The sequence below is a fragment of the Corvus kubaryi genome, unplaced genomic scaffold (genome assembly GCF_017639235.1).
Source record: "Corvus kubaryi isolate FWS band 111438036 unplaced genomic scaffold, C.kubaryi_AGA036_p1.0 78, whole genome shotgun sequence".
NCBI lineage: Eukaryota > Metazoa > Chordata > Aves > Passeriformes > Corvidae > Corvus > Corvus kubaryi.
In genome coordinates, this window is record NW_024582065.1 from 5,422,788 (window position 1) to 5,444,537 (window position 21,750).

Consider the following 21,750-nt stretch of genomic DNA (forward strand, 5'->3'; position numbering starts at 1 on the left):
CCCGATTGGCCGTAGCGGCCCGGCCCGGTATCCGGGTAAGATGGCCGCAGTCGGGGAGTGCTCGCTGCCCGCGCCGTGGCGGCCGGTCTCCCTCACTCACGTCGAGTATCCCGCAGGTAACTCTCCGCTTCGCCGCCGCCGGGTCTCCCCGCCGCGCCTCCGCCCGTCGCGGGGCCCTTCCCGCCGCCCTGCGGCGCCGCCGAGGGCCGGGCTGGCGGCTGCCAAATAGTGAGCCATTGAGCAGCAGTGCTGAGGCGGCGGGGCGCGCGTGCGTGCTGGGGGCGGCGAGGCGCTCTGCCAGATACTGAGCCGCGGCGGGAGCGGCGCTGCGCATGCGCGGTGGGGGCTTCGGGTTGGGGTGCTGCGGGGGGGGGGACGGGGAAGGGGTCCGGGAATGGGGAGGGGAGCGGGTCCTTCCCGGGGGTCCCGGGGCCGCCCGGCCCTCCATTGCCGCCCTGCCCGCTCCACACCGCAGCCTCGCCTCCCCTGCAGCCCTCTGGCCATGTGTGGTCGCCGCCGGCCTCGAGGCGTGGGTCCCACCCACGGTGTGCAGCTTCCCGCCGCTTCCCCAGCAGCGTGCTGGGGTTGGTGTCACCTCCCTGCTCCGTGTGCTGGGGGTCTGGCTTGGCGTGTCACCGTGCCGGCGGACTCTGGGGCCCCTCGTGGCACCCCAGGGAGCGGGGATGTGGCAGGGTGGCCATGTCCCCGGGGTGCGCTCGGCTGCCACGGGAGTTCGGTGACTGTGCTGGGAGTGGAGGTGGCAGGGTGTCCCTGTCTCAGGCGGGTCTAGTGGCTTTTCTGGGAGCACTTTGGTCAGTCAGCGCCGAGGGAAATGCCCCGAGGACTCCAGTCGCGGGGTGTTTCGTGGCTCAGCTCTTGGCAAGGTGGGTTTGGGTCCTGGCAGCGTTGAGAAGCAATAGGTGCCTGAGTGCAGGATGGGCTGTTCCAGCTGGGACGGATATGATCCACTAAAGTCCTGCACACCACCAGCAGCCCGACCCAGGTGGAATGAATTCCTGGATCTGCCAGTGTGCGAGAGCAAATGGGTCTGTGTTCAGCTGGCAGATGTCTAAACTGTGTCCCATCAGTATATGTGGTCCTTTGGAGCTCCTCTGGGTGTTTTGTGCTGTACTGGGTTTGGGTGCTTGTTATAATCAGAGATAATAGAAAAATGAAGTGTCGGAGTGTTAGTATTAACCATTTGCACAAAATCCAAATCTTGTCTAAACACTATTCTCAATATTTCCAGTTCTCCTAGCAAGCCCCCTATTTGCCATGAAGTGTTGCTGTATGTCCTGTTTCAATAGCTGGATTTTAGTTCCTGATGAAAGCTCCTCTCAGTAGTGCAATTCCTAAAGCTTTTAAAGTGCTTAGGGATCTTCTGGATTGAAAGTGCCCATTTAGCTAGGAGACTTGAAATGTGACAACACTGAAAAAATATCTGGCACTGGAGGTATGTTATTTCTTGGCCCTCCCCCTTATGGCTGTTTCATGGTTTTCTGTGATGCTTTATGTGAAATACTGGCATTTCCTTTTCTGTCTTGTATTTTCCTCCACACGGTAAGCTCTTCTGCCATTCCCCTTCTCAAATATATTAATGTGACAGTTCGGGAGAGATGGGGAATAATCTTGCCAGTAGTACTGATATATTCATTTTTGTATCTTATCTCTTTATCTGAACTTGGCAGTATACACAGAGCGTCCTGTGCTCCAGTTGTTGGATTGGTTTGGGAAATGGTGGTGGAAATTGCTGCACAAGGGTTATCTGTCAGATCTTGAACAATGTGACATAACCCGATTATTTTCTCTCTGTGTTGAGAGCCCTTAAACAGGCAAAGGGAGGAGATGATTGTGTGGAGGGGTAAATCACTACCCAGCTTAGGGTTGTATATGGAGGGGATGGGCACTGTGTTTATCTTGGATAAAACATCTATTTATTAAAGCCTTTAAAGTGGAGATAAAGGACTAAAACAATAAAACAGCCAGAGGTATGAGTTTGTTAATTTATTTTCATAGACTCATTTAGGTTGGAGAAGCCCCTGACATCACAGAGTCCAGCTGTTCCCCCAGCACTGCCAAGGCCACCACTAAACCACGTCTTCAAGTGCCACATTTACACAGCTTTTAAGTCCCTCCAGGCATGGGGAGTCCACCACTGCCCTGGGCAGCCCTGTGCCAGGGCTGGACAGCACTTTCTGTGAAGAAGCTTTTCCTAATATCCAAGTTAGATGTCCCCTGGTAAAACTTGTGACTGTTTCCTCTCCTCCTGTCCCTGTTCTCTGGGAGCAGAGCCTGACCTGCCTCTGGCTGTACACTCCTGTCCGGGAGTTGTGCAGAGCCAGAAGGTCCCCCCGAGTGTCCTTTTTGCTCTGGGCTGAGCCCCTCCAGCTCCTTCAGCCACTTTGGATGCTCCAGACCCTTCCCCAGCTTCGTTCCCTTCTCTGGATATGCTCCAGCTCCTCAATGTCCCTCTTGTTGTGAGGGGCACAAAACTGACCCCAGATTTGAGGTGGGGCCTTAGCAGTGTCCAGCTGCTGATGGTGTCATCGGTGAACTGTCTGAAAGTGCACTCGATCTCCTTGTCCAGATCATTAATAAAGATTTGAAACAGAACCTGCCCCAGAACTGAGCCTTGGGGAACACCTCTGGTGCCCAGCTGCAGCTGGATTTAGCTCCATCCCCTGCCAATCTCGGCCTGTACAGGTTTTTTACCCCAAAAACAGAGCACCCATCAAAGCCATGGGTGCTCTCCAGGAGAGTGCTGTGGGAAGCGGTGTCAAAGGCTTTACTAAGTCAAGGTAGACAACATTTTGGTTTAAAAAACTGACTTGCAGTAAGATGGTAGGTCTGATGCTTTTACCTGGATTTGGGGAAAGTGCTCTTAACTTTATTTAGAAAGCTGTTTACGTTCAGCTTGTGCACATCTAAAGTCCAGGTCCATAAAGCTTCTAGATAATGTATATTTATAAAGTAGTGATGTTGGCAGCGTGCTCAGCACAGTGGAGTTAATGCAGCCTTGTGCTGCTGAGAGGGGTCGGAATGAGAAATAGATCCTGCTTTTACCAACATCAATTATTAAGCTGTCTTGGCATGTCATGCACTGCTCCGTGGCAAACAGCTTCGTCTCTTGGCTGATCCCAGAGGCTGCTGAGCCACTGTGGCAACTGCCTCTGGAAATCTCACATCTTTAAAGATTTCCAGTGCAGAACTGCTGCCACCCCAGCTTGCATCTGCCATGGGTGACAGTCCCACTCTCTGGGACCAGGTCAAAAGCTGTCACTGCTGATTTATGCCTGGCAGACAAAGCCTGGATTTGGGCTTCTTCTTCTAATTTTGAAGGGGAGAGGTGTCTCCAGAAGGGTGCTCCCTGTCCTGATCTAATGTTTCCTTATCAATAGTGGTACATCAAATCCATCTGTAGTTGCTTGTGTGGCTGCACAGCTCTCCTGGGCTTTCTGTGATGTCCACTTAGAGCAAATAAATGAGAAACAGCAGATGAACACTGTGGTAATCAACTGCAGACTGGTCTGAGGAATGGAATCTTGGAGACCTGACTGAAATACTACCCACAGGGAATGCTAGGCTTAAACATAGGGAGAAAAAAAACCAGCCATGGCAGTGCTGCCTGGGTGTGCTGAAGCACGCTTCTGCAGAGGACAGCCTGTAAAAATATCATCCTGATGGTGCTTTCAGAATTTTTTGGTCCTGGAGCATTTCATATTAGCAGTTCTGCTTTGGTGAGACCAAGGAATGATCTGGCATAGTGTGAGGTTGCTGGCAGGTAGGCAGGAATAATCCTTCTTCCCTATGTCCTTCCAGTAATGAGCTGGTGATTGCATCAGGACTGTTAAGTCCTTTGATGGATGTATAAAAGCTGTATGTCTAATTGCTCTTTGAATCCATTTCCGCTTTGGATCTCACAGTATCTTTGGCACTGAGCTTTGTAGCTTAATGTGGTTGTTGTTTCTTTTCTGTTTTTAAGTCTACTGCTCAGTAGTTTCATCAAACACTCTCTCATGTGCAGTGAGAGGCAGCAATTGTTTGCTGTCAATTTCTCCATATAATTCATGACTTTATAGAACTGTTGTATCATCTGTTTTCCTTTTTCAGCTGAAAATCTGATTTATTTGATGTTTTCTGAATGGCTACTGTCACATACTTATCTTTGTCCCCATTCTATTTGCCTTTTCTGTGTGTACTCTCCCATTTTAGCTGGTGACACCAGAATTGCATAATAAATTTTTGTAGTGCTGTAACAGTATCTTCTGTTGAGCTTTTTAAAATGTTCTTCTTGCCTTTTTGACTGCTGCAGAGCACTGGATGCTCCTCTGAAGGTATTGGCACACACTAAGTGTGAGGGTTTTTGTTTGATAACAACTGAACTAAATCCTGTCATGTCATGAGTATAATTAGGGTTGTTTTTTCCCGTATGCATTGCTTTGCATGGGATGACTTTGTGCTGCAGACTTAAAACTCGTCTTCAGGGACTTCCTGTCTGTAGGGTGAGTTTCACTGGAGAAACACTGAGTTCCTGGTTTGTTTGGGTTTTTTATTATTATTTGGAGAAAAGAAAGAAAACTTCCTCTCTTTGGTGCAGCTGGGATTCTTAGAGCTCTGAGACTTTCTGGACCTCCTCACACGGGACAAATTCTTTAAGGAGAAACCTGGTGTGCCAGACCTTTTCTCTGCAAAATGACAGAAAATATTCCCATTTTCCCAGTTTCTCCAGGATGTTTCCTACAGCCAGGCAGAGTTGGAGGGACATGTGTGCAGAGTCATTCTGTGGGTGAAGAGGTTCAAAGGTGCTGGTGCTGTGTCTGTGTTTTGGCTTGGCAGTTCTTGTTGCTGTTCAGTGTCAGCACATGCAGCTCCTATAGGAATGTTTGTTCTGATAACCCTCCTGTGATTTTGTGCAGTGGGAACTCACAAGTCAGGGCTCATTCCAGAGCTAAGCAATATCTCTTGGAAGAAGCAGATCCCACTCTTGTTTGGCTGCTTTAATGCAGGGTTTATGTTTAATCTCCCTGCAAAAGTTATGTCTGATTCCTGCCTTTATGCCATAATTTAAAGCCTCCTGCAGATATTTTTGCTGTCCCACAGCTCGTGTTATGGAGATATGCACAAGCAGAGGAAATGACTCTTTTATATCATGAATATTTAGTGATGAATATGCCCATGACACACGTACACTGCATGTTGTCTGTTCAAATTGCACACATGGACTTAGCCAAGAACACACAACCAGCGGCTGTGCCACAAATAGATCCTTCAATAGGAAGTGGCGGTGGCAAAGCTCAGTCTTGTGGTAGGATGTGGTTGGGGGCTGTTGATTCACATTTTTACATCCTATACAGGTTAAGTAGATGTGGTGAAGCTCAGATATTTCCACTGACAGGATGCTGGGTAAAATGTTGAATTGGAGCAGAAGTAGATGCTGAATGAAGGCTGAAAAAAATAGTGTGTGTCTGAGCTATGTATAGTGCTGCACGTACTTATCTCTTGGCTGCCCAAAAATGAGGTAGCTGCATCCTTTATTTTTGCTTTTTGAGCTCCAAATAATGTCCAGGGAAAGCTGGACTTCCAAAAAGCAGAATTTAAAACTAAATGAAACCCAAGATGTATATTAAGTAGAGTCTCCTTTTGCATTTTTGCAGAGATTTTTGTCTCTCTTCCTACTGGTCGGAGGAACTGCTTTAAAATTCCCAACTTTAGTAAATTAAAGGAAAATTAATTTTTCTAAAAAAAGGAACGGGTGCTGCTTGCTAGATCTGGCTGGACTTTCAACTGTGGCTCTCCTGCACGTCTCCTTTCCCTGGGAATAAGTCTCGGAGTGCACTGGAGCGTGAGAGGAGACAGGAGTGACAGAAGTAATCACGCTCCAAGGCCCCTGGAGCACTGCGCGCTGAGCAGCGCTGGCCTTTTCTCTCAGAGCTCACTTTGCCTCCTCCACTGGGGATTTCCAGTCCTTTCAGGGCTGCTTTAGTCACTGCAGCTCTGCCTTGAGCTGCTGATCCAGCGGGTCTGTTTGTGATGGCATTAGTGTGTTCCTGGGGCAGCTCCAGTGCTGCCTTCAGCTAGTGCCCAGCTGTTTATTTGCCTCCTCCCGTAGAAGAAGTGGCTTCAGAATGTGACTCTGTTTAATTGCCATTAGCCACGGGAACATGAAGTATTATTAGGGATATCTGCTCTGTTTCAAATGGACAGCTAAAATATTTGAGGAGCTTTTATGTTAAGATTGAGTAAAGGGCTCGGTGCCTGTAGGCACATCTGGGAGTGATGGTGTCTGGTTCCCCACTCAGGTGTGGGTTGTGTGCCTGTGAAGTCGGAGTGATTTGATTGATTTGGAATGTTATCACGTAACATAACAGAGGATTTTGAGTTTGCTACTGCTGATCCTATTTAAATTAAAAGACTACTTGCTTAAGTACCTTTTCACCATCTGCACAAGAAATAGAACCCCCTGAGAAGATAAATAATCTGGTTTGGTTTCTGCTTGACAAAATTATGGCTTTTCGTCTGGAAGTGCTAAGCCTTTATGTACCGTGGATTAACAGAGTGAATGATCTGAAACATGGTGATCTCTTGATGATGAGCTCTCTTCATTTGGTAATGCTGGAATTGAGACTATTGGAAAGGTATTCCTAAGGCTTTCAGGATAGTTTAATTGTCTCTTGACAAGGTGGCTTGTCTCATGAATTCCCTCATCATTGATGACAAAATTCATTTTGTTGAGAGTTTGTGATTTATGTAAAACCATAAGGGGCTTGACTATTGCCAGGTAACTGGTACTGTTACTTACTTCCCCTTGATGTTACCATAATCCATTGCTTTGATAGCATTTGGAACACACCTGTTGCAAGACAAACCTGCCATATGGAGCAAGAAAAGTTTCAAATTCGGAGTATTTCAATGCTTTTCAAGTTAAAACCAAAGTAGAACCTCACTTCAGTGGAAACCCAGTGTACTTGGGGGGTTTTGTCCTCCAAATCTTCTCATTTCACCTAACTCCTGCTAATAATCCTTGCTGATGATGTTGGTGGTTCCCAAATTTAACTCAGAGTTTGGAATTCCAGAGGCTTCCATGCACTATGCTTGATGTAACCCCAACTATGTGGCAATAACAACAGCAGCATGAACTTTGTTGTAAAGGGGCAATAACTTCTTTTTCATCAGTTCCAGCACTCAGAGGCTGAGGTTAAAGTCCTTTTCACCAAGTGCTGCTTTGAAATGTGGGTGTGTGGGCTGGGGAGACTCAGTATCTTGCAGTGGAATTGATCTAGGAATGAGTCCAGTGCTCAGCCTTGCAGAGGCATCCTGTTTCCTTTTGAGAGGAGGGAAGGAGGACAAATTTATGTGGGGGCTGATCCTTTTGTGCTCAGTGATGGGATGGAGAGAGTCTGGTCTCTGAGAACCAATACAAAAACTACCCATCTCTTCTGTTGCTCCCGGGTTCATACAGCGAGTTTGTGGGGACTTCTGTATTTAAAGAGTCTCTGGCAGACAGTTCTTGCTCTTCTGATATGAATTGGTGATCTTGGAGCAAAATTACTCTGATAATTTTTTGTTTCCTTGGAATCTCTGCTGACATCTTTTCTCCAAATACTTCTGTATGTGTCTCTTTTCTGGGAACAGAGGCAAGAGAAACTTGGATCAAAATGCACAGCTGCTCCTTACTGTTGCTGCTCACTTCTGTGTCTGTTGTAGTTCAGGATAAAGGTTTTGAGGGACCTTGTGACCTCTCTGAGGTCCCATTGCTACTGCCTGATTCTCGCTGGGGGATAACTAGACTGTTAATTATTTGGGTTGGAGGCCCAAATCCCCTTCTGTGTGCTACAAGTGGGCTACTGATTAAAAATGCAGAGCCTCCTTTATTTCCCTGACATCGCCTGCTATGTTTAGCTATTTATTTCCTTCCCATTTTGTTAATGCTAGTGTTCGTGCAGACACATGGTGAGACAGATTAGGAACCTGATCCAGCTGAAAACTAACCCATTTTAGTGAGGGAGTGGGAAAGGATTTGTTTGGGGATTGTTTGATGGCACAGAGAGGAAATAGGAACGAGGGGAAGGGAAAGATGCTGCCTCTTTTACAGCAGCCTGTGCTTATGTTGGATTAAAGTGGCTTTGGGCCCACACCCATGGTTATTGTTGTAAATTGGGTGGCAGTAATCTCTGCTGAACGATTCCAGGCTCCTTTCATCCCTGATTTTGAACCCGCTTGGAAGCACTGCTGTCTCCCTGCCTCGGCTCCTCTGTCACTGGAACAGGGGGACTTGGCTGCAGTGCTGAGTTTGCCCCTCTGCTCTGTGCTCCAGGTCTCTGACTGACCCACGCTGTGGTGGCAGGCAAGTACCTGTGAAGTTCAAACTGATTGGTTTCTCTTGTTTGTTTCCCCAGGTGATTTCTCTGGCCAGCTTTTAGCTTATTTGAGTCTTGGTCCAATATTCATTATTGTTGGCTTTGTAACACTCATCATATTCAAGAGAGAGCTTCACACGGTGAGTCCTTCTCTCCCTTCCCAGCCTCTCCTTATGACAAAATTCTTTTCCTTTGTCACCTGGGGCTCCTGTATTCACACTTCTTTTTCTCTCTATAAGGAGCAAGCTTAGGAAAGGCATCTTCCTGTCAGGGAACAGCAGGAGACACTTAGCACCTGTGCGAGGTTAAAAGGCTGCTCAGCCTTTGCCGACTTCTCTGTTACTCTGTGCTGCGTTTTGGACATTATCTGTCCAGAACCATCAAGGGAGATGTCTGAGGAAGTACAGAATGCTGTTGCAGAGTAGGGAACACTCCCAAGATCCAGGAGGATCATAGCACTGGGCAGCATATGCAGGAAATGATGTGTGTAACACAGGAGGATGCACTTTCTTTGAACTACTGAGGCAGAAAAGGGGTTAAAAAATAAAACCTACAGCTTTCCAAGGGAGTGTATCTGTCTTTAAGGGCTGCTTTTCAAATGTGAGTTGAATACCAGGGGCAGAAGAGACTTATTTCTGTCCAAATTCTTACAATGCTTTCTATCTGCTCTGCCAGGTAGTTGGGAATCAGTGTCATGGATCAACTCCCTATAGGTCGTATAAACCTCTAGTAACATTTGCCCTCGGTAAACAGATAAAACAGGAGCCACTGAAAGGATTTTGACAGCACATTTCAAATGTAGGGCCACAGGGTCCTGGGAAGCAGTGGCCCAAGGGACCTGGGAATAGGGCTTTTAACTAGGAAAGGCAGCTGTTTGCTTTTGGTAACTCAAAGGTTTTGTGTTGGCCCAAAAGAGAGACCAAGCCAGAGTAACTATTGCACGGGTTTATAGGTTTCTGAATACAGGAACTTGTTTGGTGTTGGTAATGAGACAAGTGTTGAGATTGATTCCCAGATCTTCATGTGGGAGATCACCACTGGGCTGGAGAGAGATACTGGCTGACTTGCAGCAGCCTGATCTGTGGCTCAGGATGTGGAGTGAAAATTTGCTTCATCACGTGGAATGGGACTGAGTGTTAAGGAGGCAGAGTGTCATCACCAGCTGGGAATTTGATCACAGCAGCAGGACTAATTTAGGGGAGGTGTATGAACTGTGGAGTTGAAGAGTAAAAATAAGTGCTGCCAGGTCTGGCTTAGCTCAGAATGTGAATTCATCTTAGACTGAAGACAGCAGCTTCAAGATGAAAATACTCATAGAGGGAAAAGCCAGAAAGCCTAAAAAGTCACCTTTGTTTTAAACTATTTACCCAAATAGCAGTGTCTGCACTCCCCCTGTTGGTCATTGGGAAAAGCCAATTCCCGAAAACCTGCCCTATTAAAAAGGTCACTTTCTGCACTTGCTGGTGCAAGGTGCTGGCAGAAGTACCCTACTGTGTCATTTTTGTCTTTCTGTGTATCAGCTGCTGAAAAGCTGCATATACACAATGTGTTGCCAAATAGAAAGTGAGCTGAAAAGAAATGCTTTCCTTCCTCAGGTATAGAATTTGGAAGCCGTTGGTTTTAACTCTAGTAGTGAAAAAAGAAAATTAGAAACATAATGTTTGGGGTTTTGTCAACAGAGAGAGAGAGCCTGGTAAGTAGATGGATCTTTTAGAGGGGGTGACACAGCTGTCTTGCCTTCACAGATCTCTTTCTTGGGAGGGCTGGTGTTCAACGAGGGAGTGAACTGGTTAATAAAAAATGTAATCCGGGAGCCTCGGCCATGCGAAGGTAGGGTATGGACCATGAGTGTGGTGGTGTCAGGGGAGTTTTGGGTGGAATGCTGACTGTGGGGGGTTAGAGGGGTTTTCCCCCTTTGCCTCATGTTGACTGTGGATGTTTGGGTGTAAAAAGGCTGGCAGAGCCACCTGAGCAGGGACGCGTCCTGTGAACTCTGTGCGTGCTCCAGCAGCGTGGTCTGGCTTCACATCTGGAATGTTCCATCTGCTGACTATACCTTGATCATATTCTTTCTTCTTCTCTTCCCAGAAGCCCATTCAACAGTGACCACAAAATATGGGATGCCGTCCAGCCACTCCCAATTCATGTGGTTTTTCTCTGTCTATTCCTTTCTGTTCCTTTATTTAAGGTAAAAATTCCAGGTCAGGTTATGGCTGTTAATATGTTGAAACACCTGAAATGGGTGGCTCCCTTGCTGGGTGCCACTTGAGTGGGATAATGGAATTAAATCTGAGGACCTGCACAATTTATTGTGGCTTGGGTGGGATTGGAGCATGTCTGTCTCAATCTGAATGTAGGGCTGGAGTTACCATGGCTGAAAACTGGAGCGTGTGAGTGGGCTTCCTTTTACCTGTCAGAGTAAAGGTCTCCCAATTTTCTTTTTCTAAGCTGTGATGTTGCCCCAGTGTGAGGGAAGAGGTGGGGGATAGGGAGGAGAAATGAAGAGCTCCTTTCTCATTTTTTCTCAGTTTCAGTGGGGTTATCTACAGTCTTTTGGGTAATACCAGCTGTCCACTTGCATGACTTTTTAGTTCACCTCCCTTACCAAGGACTGGGTTTACCTGCTGTACTTTAACAAAATTCTTGCTGGGGCATGGCTTTGTCTTGTGGCTGTATGTGTGGAGTAAGACAAAACTCACAGTTCCTCCTGGCTCTGTGGGCGATGGAGGGACTCTGATGTCTTGGCTCCCTGTTGCATATGCTCAGCACATGCCTCTCACATCAGTGTGAGCATCCTGCCTTCCATCACAGCAATCCCTGTTCACAGCTGGAGAGACACACGTGTGGTTTCCTGGCTGCTCTTTAACTGCTGCCAGTGGGACAGATTGCTGCTGGGATGGGATTGAGCTGCCCGTGACCCCACTGGAGTAGAGCTTTCCTAGGGTTTCAGAGGGAGAGAGAGGTCAGGACTTTTCAGTTCCCTGCCCTGTGCTAATGGCTCTCCATCTCTTTCAGAATGCACCAAACAAACAATGCGAGGTTTCTGGATTTACTATGGCGACATGTGCTGTCCATCTGCCTCGTCACAGTGGCTTTGCTAGTCTCATATAGTAGGTATGGAGCAACTGTTTGTCTTCTGCTCTCATACAGCCCCGTGGCCTGTCCCAGCCAGCCACCCTGGCATTCTTTATCCTGCCTTTCCCACCTGATTCTCCGCTGGGCTGTACGAGTCAGAGCTTTGTAGAAGCGTTGCCATGAGACCCAATAAACAAAGGTGCTACGTGTGTGGTGCTTCACAGAAGCATTTGTAAAACCCCAAACCAGCTGAGCTTGTGCCAGTTCCCCATGGGCTCCACTGCCATGCTCCAGCCTTGCTGCCTCGCCCTTTCCAGCACTGATCATGGAAGCATTGCCCCGTGCCTTGGCACACCAGCATCTGCGGCATGTGGATCGCTACAGTTGATCAGTCCCATTGTTTTGCTTGAGCATTAGTTAATCAAAACATTTATAGCTGTTTGGCTTGCAAGGTTTAGTTGTATTAAGATGAATAAAGAAAATGGAACTTTGATCATGCATTTTTTTTCTCTTTAGTAGATTAAGTGTAAAGTGAGCTCCAGTGATGGGAAAAACAGACAAATTCAAGCTAGAAATAGGGTCACATTTTCCACAGGAAAGTAATTACCTGTTGGCACAGTTGACTGTGCACTACAGCTGAGTACTTGCTACTAATTATTTTAAAATTCTGACAGGACAAATTTGTCAGAGGTATATGGTCTAATTAAAACAAAATTAGAGGAAATCAAGTGGCCTGTGTTAGACAGAGGGTCAGATAAGATGATCAGAATGATATATGGGCGAAAAGAATTTTGGTTGTAGCTTGTGCACACATATAACAGGCCAACAGTGCAGCTCTGAGTGGCTGCAGTCACAGTGAGCACACTGGTCATGCAGCCTCTGTGCCTGTCAGATTGGAGAGCAGCAAAATCACAAAAAAAAAATGCTGTCCATGTTCTTAAAAGCCTTTAAGCCCCAGCTTTGGTGGCCTGGAGGGGACTCGTCCTGTTACGGCCTTTGGAAAAAGTCTCTTGTGGGAACTAACAGTATTGGTTCTTCAGCTGATCCAAAGATGGATGAAGGAGAATGTGGAGGGTTATTGAGTTAAGCTCAGACTAGAAGACCTCCAAGTTGAAACTGCTGTAGCAGGGAAGAATTTTTCCTAGTTTCTTCCCCCCACTATTTTTGCCAGCTTTTTACTGAAAAAAGACACCCACTTTTAACATCTGGAGGGTAATTTGCTCACACCGTCTGTGGGTCCAGTGACACCTCAGCTCCTGAGTCTTTCCTCCTGTTGTTTTAAGCCTGTCTGGTGACTCTTCTCTTCCACTGCAGGGTTTATTTGCTTTACCACACCTGGAGCCAAGTCCTATATGGAGGTGTGGCAGGAAGCATCATGGCCATAGCCTGGTTTGCCTTCACACAAGAGATCCTAACTCCCCTCTTCCCGAGGATAGCTTCGTGGTAAATCTCTTTATTCTGTGGAGGTTTGTTATGGATGTTGGAAATGAGAATTCCTGGGCTCTGTCCCAGTTTTGCATACTGGCTGTTGTGTAACCTACTTTGTTCCTCCATGTTTTCTTGTGCATGCATATATACAAAGGATGACGTGTCCTTGATAAGGGTTGGGAAGAGGGAATTCGATCAACTGCTACATTTTGTAAAGCCCTACTAAAGCTGTGAGGTGTGGCAGAGTGCTGGAGGAGCTTTGCAAGATGAACAGCAGATCTTTCTTAATGAATGTCTAATGACCTAGTAAAATTGCAGAGCCATTTACATGCAATATAGTCTGGAAATATTGTATAAGGAAAGAAGAATAAGCTTTTGATTAAATATAACAAAGAATCCTTTTCCCAGCCCGAAGTGATAAAATAGTACTGTTAACTAGAGCAGGTTTTGTGCTTTTTTTTTTTTTTTTTAAAATCAAAATTGCAGTGGAGAAAGTCTAATTATTTCCCCCTTTCCACCACATTGTCTGTTTTCAGGCCAATTTCAGAGTTCTTTTTAATCCGAGATACCAGCCTCATTCCTAACATCCTGTGGTTTGAATACACAGTCACGAGAGCAGAAGCAAGGTAAGTTCTGTTGGGAGTGGAGGAGCGGTTGCTGCTCTGACCTTTTGGATGCAGTTATTAAATAATTTTCTGATATGTAGCTGATAGTTTTCAGCTGCTGTGGGTAGAATAGCTTGGAGGAAAGAAACAGCAAGTTGTTAATGGCTGCACCTGAAAGGTGAGTGTGGAGAGGAAGTGATCCAAGAATTTAATCTCATTTAAGTAGCATTTCAGCTCCCTGGCCTGTGGTTTTTGCAAGCAGTTGTTTATAATCTTGTGTCCACATGTGAGCTTGTGTACACTGAAGATGGGGTGGATGTTCTGGAAGCGTGGAGAGTGGGAAGGGCTGATCTGCCTGGTGGGTATGGCACAGGCACTTCAGTTTTGTGTGCCTTACTTTAATCCTGCTGTATTTCCCCCCTGGTTTGTTGCAGCCCCCTGGGATGGGGTTGGGGTTGCCGTGTCACCTGTGCCTGTGTTGCCTTGCAGGAACAGACAGCGCAAGCTGGGTACGAAGCTCCAGTGACCGGGAACGTGGGGACCAGGGCGCGTTTTAACGGAGACAGACAAGAGCAGAGACCTGGGAGCAGCAAGGAGCCTTTTAACAGACGGACCAAAGGAACAGGCAGGGACCATACCCAAAACCTGAAAGCCTTTGCTCTGCTTTAGCAGCTAAGCTGGATGCTCCCTGATGCATGTGGGACCGTGCAGGAGTAGAAACTCATTTTGAACACAGATGCACATGGTTGGATGTACCATCGTGTCTACGTCAGGGGAGGGGGGAGAAAATGCCTGGTGTCGTGTTCGGGGGAGGGAAAACCAAAAATGAATCCTTTCTGTGACTTTTTTTTTCAGCATGAAATATACACACTATTTATTTATTTTTTTAAATGGAACTATTGTTTATAGGGTGGGTGAGGCATTGATTGTGTGTTTTGTTTTTTTTGCCTTTTTTTTTTTTTTGTTGTTTGGGTTTTGTTTTTTTTTTTTTTGGAAGAAGATGACAAAACTAATCTCAAGTTGATCATGTTTAATTAGGGCTTTTAATTCTTACAAACTTCTTAGGAGGGAGGGGAACTAGGATGGGGTGACCTAGACAGAAGGGAGAGGAAGACTTTCCTTTCTGCAGTCAGTCTGGGAGATCAAAATCAATTCCAACTGTACTTTGTACAGACAGAAAGACAGACTATAAATATCTGATTTTTAACACTAGTGACAGTTCTGCAGGGAAGCCTGCACTGATACCAATTAAGGGGAGTGTGTGTGTAAAACAAAGGAAAAACACAAATATACTGACTCTTATTTTTTTTCCACTGCTGCTCCTGTTGTGTAATTAGCAAGAGTGTCCTTCTCAAAATCTCTTCTAGGTGGCAAGATTATCATACATATCTCACATTTATTCCATCTCTTCCTTTATACTTTTATTACCTCAGGGTTGCTGTGATCTGTACAGCTTTTGTTGTACTGAGTGTGCTGAGGGCACTGGGAAGCCCGTTGGTTATAAGCAGTGCTGTGTTCCAGTAAGAGTCAGCCCAAAGCCTTACAAAATTCAGTTGCTGGTCTCTGTCTTAAGCACTGGATTTTTTTTTTTTTTCTGTAAAGCTTAAGGGAGGGATTTTTAAGAATGAACACAGTGACAACCACAAATGAACAACAAGGCAAATGACTAATAACTAGCTCAGCTGCTCTCTGAATTATTCCTTGAAGAGTCCTGTTAGACTCCATTCGTGAGCTCCAAGTAGCAGAGGCTCTTGCCAGTTATCACAGTAGCTTGGTTGGGGTTCTGCAGCTATAACCTTGAATGCTGAACTCCTACAAGCAAATTTTGCTTTCCATCCTTCTTCCATTCTGATTCTCCGTCTGGCCAGTGGCGCTCTGGATGCTGTGTCTCTGTGGGAGTGTGCCTGCCATCTCTGTGTGCTGGTGATGCCTACGACCTCTGTGACCCATGAGTTGACCTGGCAAGGGCTATACTCGAAGTGCTTCAGGGCTGTGCATGGACACTTTCTGTATTTCTAGTATATAATGCAGCAGTTCAAGCGTAACTACAGAGAAGTATTTATTCAAAGCACAATTGACTTGAACTTTCACAGATAAAGGACAGCTTCTGAACTGGCTCAAAGGTCATCGGTGTGCCTTCGATGCAGTCATGAGCAGAGGTAAAATGACTGTCACATCTCAGTCTTGCTGCCTGTTTTACTATCTCCACTTTAATCAGACTCCTGCATTATAAAGCTGCTTGAAGTGAGTTTTTTTTTCTGTTCATCTTGGTTTTGTTTTCTTTTTTTTAAGTTTTCATGTGTGCCTGTTGCTATAGGAGTTTGTGTGTTTGTGTGGAGTGGGAGCTGCTGTTGGACACCCAGAGTGTTAACTGTAGAAAGTGATCCCGATCCAGGAGATCAGGAATAAAGGCTGTTTAAATTTGTGTTTAAATAGCTATGGGTAGTAAATTAACTGTTTTCAGTTGTTACAGCAAGTATAGGTACACATTTTTAAAGAACTGTTTAGTACTTGCATAACATGAGCAATCCTGTAACATCTGAAGGACCCGAGCACTGGATCTACTTTGAAGGTGCATCATAATAAAGAGGCATCTTGCAGCTTTCACAAGGACATTTGATCTGACTTATACCAGCTCTGTTGGGATGAGAGAGGACATCAGACAGGTCCCGTGACATGGTGGTACCATGTGTTTCAGTTTGAAAACTGGTACTGATGACTGACATCTTGTAAAACCATTCATTTTATCTTTATCTCTTGTAAGGGAACTTACAAAGCCAGAAGAGAGATCACACCTCTCTTCCCCAAGGCTGCTGAAAGAGTGGATTTTTTTCAGGAGTGGCTTAGCACTTCCCCAGCCTCTCGAGCTGTTATGACAGACTGCTGGAAAAAAGAAATATGGAAACACCTAGTGAGCATAGGGAAGAGGGTTCATCTCCTCATGGAGAGCAGTGCAGTGTAAAAAGCTGTTCCATTTCATGTTGGTTTCAAACCCAAGCTTCCTACAGTAATTCTTAGGAGTGAGGGAGAGGATGAAGAGCTCTTGTAAGACACTGTAATAAACTCTCCTCTGTTCTCTGTGAGTTGTTTGTAATCTGCATCTTCTGCCTACTTTTGCTGTACCTTTTCAGAAACCTTTGCAATACTTGATATACAGTAGAAATTCCTTAGTGATTCCATGGATTTTCTTAACTAAATGGTGCTGTGCAGGAAAAAGATTTGAGCTCTGCCTTATTATCCTATACTTGTATGAAGTCTCCTGCCACTAGTTTTCTGAAATGGAGTATTTTCTTTGGAATATGTGGCTTTGCAAGCAGATGCTTTCCCTTCCTCCCCTGTACTCAAGGGGGCTGGATGGAGATGTGACAATAAAAGGAAGGTGACAGAATGCTGTGGTTCACTGTTCTTGCTGTTCCCACACAAACATCCTCCCAATAAGGGCAGTTATATAACTTCTGCAGTTCAAAGAATTTTAAGCCTTTTTGTAGCATTTATCTGTTTATTGTGTCTCAGTTTATTCAATGAACGTTACCAAACTTTGCATGACATGGATCCCACTACCCAACAGTACTTAACACAGCTAACCAGCAAAACATGCAACACTACCAGGCTGTGTCAAAAATTGCACTCATACCCCAAGAGTTATCTGAATATTTTCAGTCTATGAATTTCTGAAATAATTTATTCCAAATCAGTAGTTCTTCTGGAGCTTTAGTTTCTTCTACTTAATGTGCCTTTAAGACAATGGACATCTCTTGATAAAACAATCAGAAACAAGGAGAACAGTATTCAGTAAGTCAACACTGAAAAAATCTAGAAGATACGAACCAGAAGGACATCACATTTTAGAACTTGTACCACAAGAAAAGACTTTTAAAAGGAAAAAAAACTTGTAATGATTTTAGTGTCCTTTCAAGCACTTTAAAAATCAGCCTCATTCATCTGAATTTCAGCTCTGTGTATCAGTAAGGATGCATTAAGTGGTTTATGAATCTCGTATCTCTTTCAGTGTGACAGTCTGCTCCTTGCAGCTGTATGCTGCTGAAGCTAGTGGGATATCCAGATTTAGATCCAGAATAGGTCAATCCCATCTTCTGAGGTGCAGTCTTCAGCAGCACATGCTTATGCTTAATCTTTAATAGGCACTTTGCTTTGAGAGCCTTCCCCTTTGAGACAGAAGTGGAAAAGGGCCAGTCTCAAATACTTCAGTGGCACTACTTGTGCTTGAAGGCATTGCAGACATGGAAAAATAACTCATCCTCTGGCAACAGAGGCTGATTCAGTATGGGGGGAGGATTACTTTGGCAAAAGGAATATTTTTTCCATGTAAAAGGCTCCATAAATCCAGATGTTATTCCAGTAAGGTTTGTTCTTGTCTGTAGTATTTACACAATCACTTAGAGTTTGATAATACTGAGTATCCTCTTGCAGTTTTCAGTCTCATTGATACAGAGGAGTCACCAGAGCAGGGGTTTCTGCTTGCAGGTTTGTAGTGCTCCTATTCATGTTTTTAGGCTGTCTCACTCCATTCAAGATTCTTCTAAAAGATCAACTAAATCCATGTAGATGATGTGAAAGTGGCAGTTCATACAATCACTGGCTGTGCAGGTGAGTTTCAGTTAAATTTTCCTCTTTTAAGGTTTGTTAGTAGGTATGAGATAGAAGCTTTGAAATAACATCCTTTCAGGAAAAAAAAAAAACGCCAAAGCATTGGCTTGTATCTTTTGAGAGACAAATTAGAATGATTTCTTCTTCTTTAAACAGCTTTAGTGCAAATTTCTTCATATATGTTCATCAAGGCACTTTGATCATGTCCCTTGCAATTATTTTCCTCTTAACAAAACAGGCCATCACACTCCTAATGCTTCTTGTTTATGGTGATGTCCCAGCAGACACATCTTGAAGGGTGTGAAATTTAAATACAGAATTCCTACTGCAGAAATAGCACTACAATTCCTTATTACCATACGGTTTTACTAAATAAAAGTGTAGTCAGGAGCTTGGGTTCTGACAGATTGGTTGGAAGTACATACTATGCTACCATTGTATGTTAATGTTTATATATAATCTTTTACTGTCTCAAGTTTGTCAACTGAACATGAAAACAGTATCATGAGATCATTCTCTCACACAATAAAGCTGGCACGAATTGGAGTAATATTTCAGTAAGAAATAACTCCCCAGAGGGGCAGAAAAGGTGCTGTGCTGGTACTGCAGGAACAGTGGCTGCCACCATGCAGAAACACCTACAGGGTCCATGTGTACTCAGCTTTCTTCCTGTTTTTCAAGATTTCCTGCCTTGTTGAAGCAGAGTGATGTGAAAGAAGGGTGATTCTGCAGCTGTTTTTCCTTTGGCTTTTACAAGATTTTAACTGTGGGCCAGGAATGGAAGTATGTTCTGGAGTTCCTGATCAGAAACATCCTTATTTGTCCACAGCTCAGGCATAACGTTGTGCACAAAAAGGCTGTTTCTGAAAGCAAGGTATAAAATCACATTGGGTTAATGTGTGTATCCTGAAGGACATCAGGCATGTGGCCTTCTGGTTAGTAAACAGAGTCAGCATCTTTTTCTTTTCCTCAGCTCCAAAGAAAGGTACCATGGAGCAAGTGTACTGCCAAATGTATAGGAAATCCCTTCCCATCTCTGCAGATGTGAAGGTACATAAAGCCAAAGCTGGCAAAACTTGCGTGAGGAGAGTTTTGTAGAAGCTTTATGGGGAAAAAGCTTTAGGCTGAGCTGGAAGATCAATGGTAGGACCATGGCAGGAAGCTTAACAAAAAGCCCAGTGCAAGAACAACAACAAAAATAACCTGAAACAGTAAAAATCACCTTAGTTTGTAGCACGTCATATTCTATTGTTAAGAGGGTCAGTGTAAGAAAAAGGAGATCCCAGTATTCTGAACAAGGGGAAGGGAACATTCCTGTAAAGCCTGTACTGGCTGGAGTGCCTGGGATAAGTAGTGCAGTGTGCTCTAACGAGACTGGATCTGCTCTGGCTTAACTTCCTTCTCCCCTTGCTGAAGTTCAGTGATGAAGTTTTGCTGGAGCAGTAGAAAAATCTTCAGTCAAGTTTGGAAGATGCTCTTCAGGAGATGAAACCAGGAAAAAGACTTGGTCTTACAGTAGTTCTGTCATACAATAAACATTCCCTGCTTTTCCTGGACAAGAACTACCTTCCTCACCAAATGGATTTAGATACTGGTAAGGACTGTGCTTTCTGTATTCCCTTACAGTAATTTTCATAAAAGTCATATTTGAGTCCTCTTTGAGGACAGGAAGGTGCACTTTGCATTGATGGGAGAGGCCCTGTCAGTTCTGCTTTGGTTGAGACAGTGTTTCCTCTCACTACAGCAGTCTGATATCTGCGGGGTGACTATTCTGTAACATCTTGCTGAAAACAAATGCTAGATATCTTCTTAGGTTCCAGGGCAAGCTGTTCTCTCAATCATTTTCTGAGGAACTGGGAGCTTCAGTGCATCAGGGATAGCCCGTTTAACTGGGGGGTTTCCCTCTTACAGTTTGGATTTGGGAGCTGCCTGGAGCAAGAACCTCATGTCTAGCAGTGCTTTCTCAAGATAATGTGCCATGCGGGCTGCATTTGTGTCAGCACAGCTATTGAAGGCTGAAACTGCAAAGTTGATGTGTTCCTCCATAGGGTTGTAACAGACTCCATAGCCATCTGGAACCACGGGACCAAAACACATCACACAATCTGTCTTGGCTGGGACCTGTGGAGACAATGTGATTAAAACCTGCTGACCAGTCAGAGAAAAATGAAGCTACCAAATGCAAACAGCTCTGTCAAGAGAGGAAACTCATCTCATTAAACTGCTCCAGAAGGGCCTTTGGTCAGCCTCACCTCCCACCACACACGAGCTGGATCCTATCATTTAGCAGCAATGTGTTTTCCTCTGCATTTGCAAAGGAGTGCTTCTCCCCAGGGTAAGCTTGTAGTAAGTCACAAGTAGACCTATTCAGTAAGAATCAGAGCACAGCACTTAACACAAAGCTGTTCTGGCTGCTGACTTCATTGATCTCACTTGGATTTAGACACCAAACGCTCTTGGTGATCCTAGCTTTGGTTATGTTAGTGTTCTACATGTCTGTGAGGGACTGTGGCAGCTGTAAGATCAGATCTGTAGCTTTGCGGGATTGGCAGCAAGCTTACAAATTTCTGACCCCAATGTAGATGAGTTTCTAACAGAAAGGAACTGAAGAGAAATGTGGAGAAGGAAGGCATGAAAAGAAACAGCACTGCTGGCTCAGATGAGTTGTACCTGGCTGGTTGAGAGATTGAAGTGCATTGCAACAGCATAGGCTGTGTCCATGAAGAGCTCGGGCATGCTCACCAGGTCCTCGATTGCCTGGAGCTTCAGCCCCAAGAGGTGCCGGTCTATTGCATTGCCCCGTATGGCCTGGAGGGAAGGAAGGATGGACAGATGAAAGCCAGGCCAGCAGCAAGTGAGCAAAACTATTTCTTTGGGTTAAAGAAAAGAACACTTCTAAAAAGTCTCTAAATGTTTAAAGTTAGAAGGAAACTAGATCTTGCCTTTAAGACCAATAGTCTTGTTCATAAGGACTGTGACATTAAACATACCAGCAGAAACAATCATCTTACAGTTCCTGCCCGTGGACTCCCTCTGGTTTAAGCGCTCGCCGTTCAACTTTGGCATTTATCAGCAACAATGATGGTAAGAAATGAAGCTATTTTAGTATTTGATTCTTTCCGTTAGGCCAGTCACAAGGGACACTTAACACACCAGCTAGAGAGGATTCAGTCTGTGGCTGTAGAGCACTGTCAGATCAGAGTCAGACCTTTGCAACACTAATAGCCGCACTGCTTTGTCAGAAGCAAAAGGTGTTAAGGTCTTGTCTTTCCCAGAACTCTCATTTGTTGGGTAAACCCCCAAGCCTGGCTGCAGAGAGGACACTCACCATGTCTGTGTATTCCCTGTGGGCCTGTGTGGCTCTCCTCAGCAGGTCTGCTTTCTCCTGGTCCTGAGAACACACAGATCTGTTTAGGTTTTTTTGCTGAATGGAGAACCTAATTTTGGCTGTTCTCTAGGATGGAGGACATTTCTGCCTTGTGTGTGCATGAAACTAATATTTACTAGAATTAATTTTTACATCATTTTGTTTGTCAGCATTACTTCATTCTGAATGGAGTTCATCCATCAGTAGCAGAACTTAGTTTGAGTAGCTGAACAGACTTACAGGGGACTTTTTGGTGGGCTAAGAAACATCCACATGATGTTTCCCAGGCTTTCAGTACATGTGAAGGAAA

General features: G+C 45.0%; 2 protein-coding genes across 4 annotated transcripts in view; one reads left to right on the top strand and one right to left on the bottom strand.

The window, feature by feature from the left end:
• On the top strand, positions 1-14,461 carry DOLPP1 (dolichyldiphosphatase 1). The gene is made up of 8 exons (XM_042052163.1): positions 1-116; positions 8,397-8,497; positions 10,103-10,187; positions 10,446-10,545; positions 11,373-11,471; positions 12,747-12,875; positions 13,397-13,486; positions 13,955-14,461. The coding sequence occupies exons 1-8, from the start codon at positions 41-43 to the stop codon at positions 13,989-13,991; spliced, it is 717 nt and encodes a 238-aa protein (XP_041908097.1). The 5' UTR covers positions 1-40; the 3' UTR covers positions 13,992-14,461.
• CRAT (carnitine O-acetyltransferase) overlaps positions 14,430-21,750 on the bottom strand; it is an 18,849-nt gene continuing 11,528 nt past the window's right edge. For 2 of the 3 annotated variants that reach the window (XM_042052159.1, XM_042052161.1), the window contains 3 exons: positions 21,402-21,464; positions 20,744-20,881; positions 14,430-20,194 (listed from right to left, as the gene is read on the bottom strand). In XM_042052159.1, coding sequence (XP_041908093.1) covers positions 19,979-20,194; positions 20,744-20,881; positions 21,402-21,464 — 417 coding nt within the window. In that variant the 3' untranslated portion in view covers positions 14,430-19,978. Of the gene's footprint in view, positions 20,195-20,743; positions 20,882-21,401; positions 21,481-21,750 lie in introns of all 3 variants that reach the window. The other variant, XM_042052160.1, reaches the window with a different exon arrangement.

Bases quoted from the DNA above. Each gene is read 5' to 3' on its own strand.
- DOLPP1 (XM_042052163.1), top strand. From the start codon at position 41: ATGGCCGCAGTCGGGGAGTGCTCGCTGCCCGCGCCGTGGCGGCCGGTC. The intron at 10,546-11,372 runs GTAAAAATTCCA...CATCTCTTTCAG, and splicing joins TTTCTGTTCCTTTATTTAAG to AATGCACCAAACAAACAATG. The intron at 11,472-12,746 runs GTATGGAGCAAC...CTTCCACTGCAG, and splicing joins TTGCTAGTCTCATATAGTAG to GGTTTATTTGCTTTACCACA.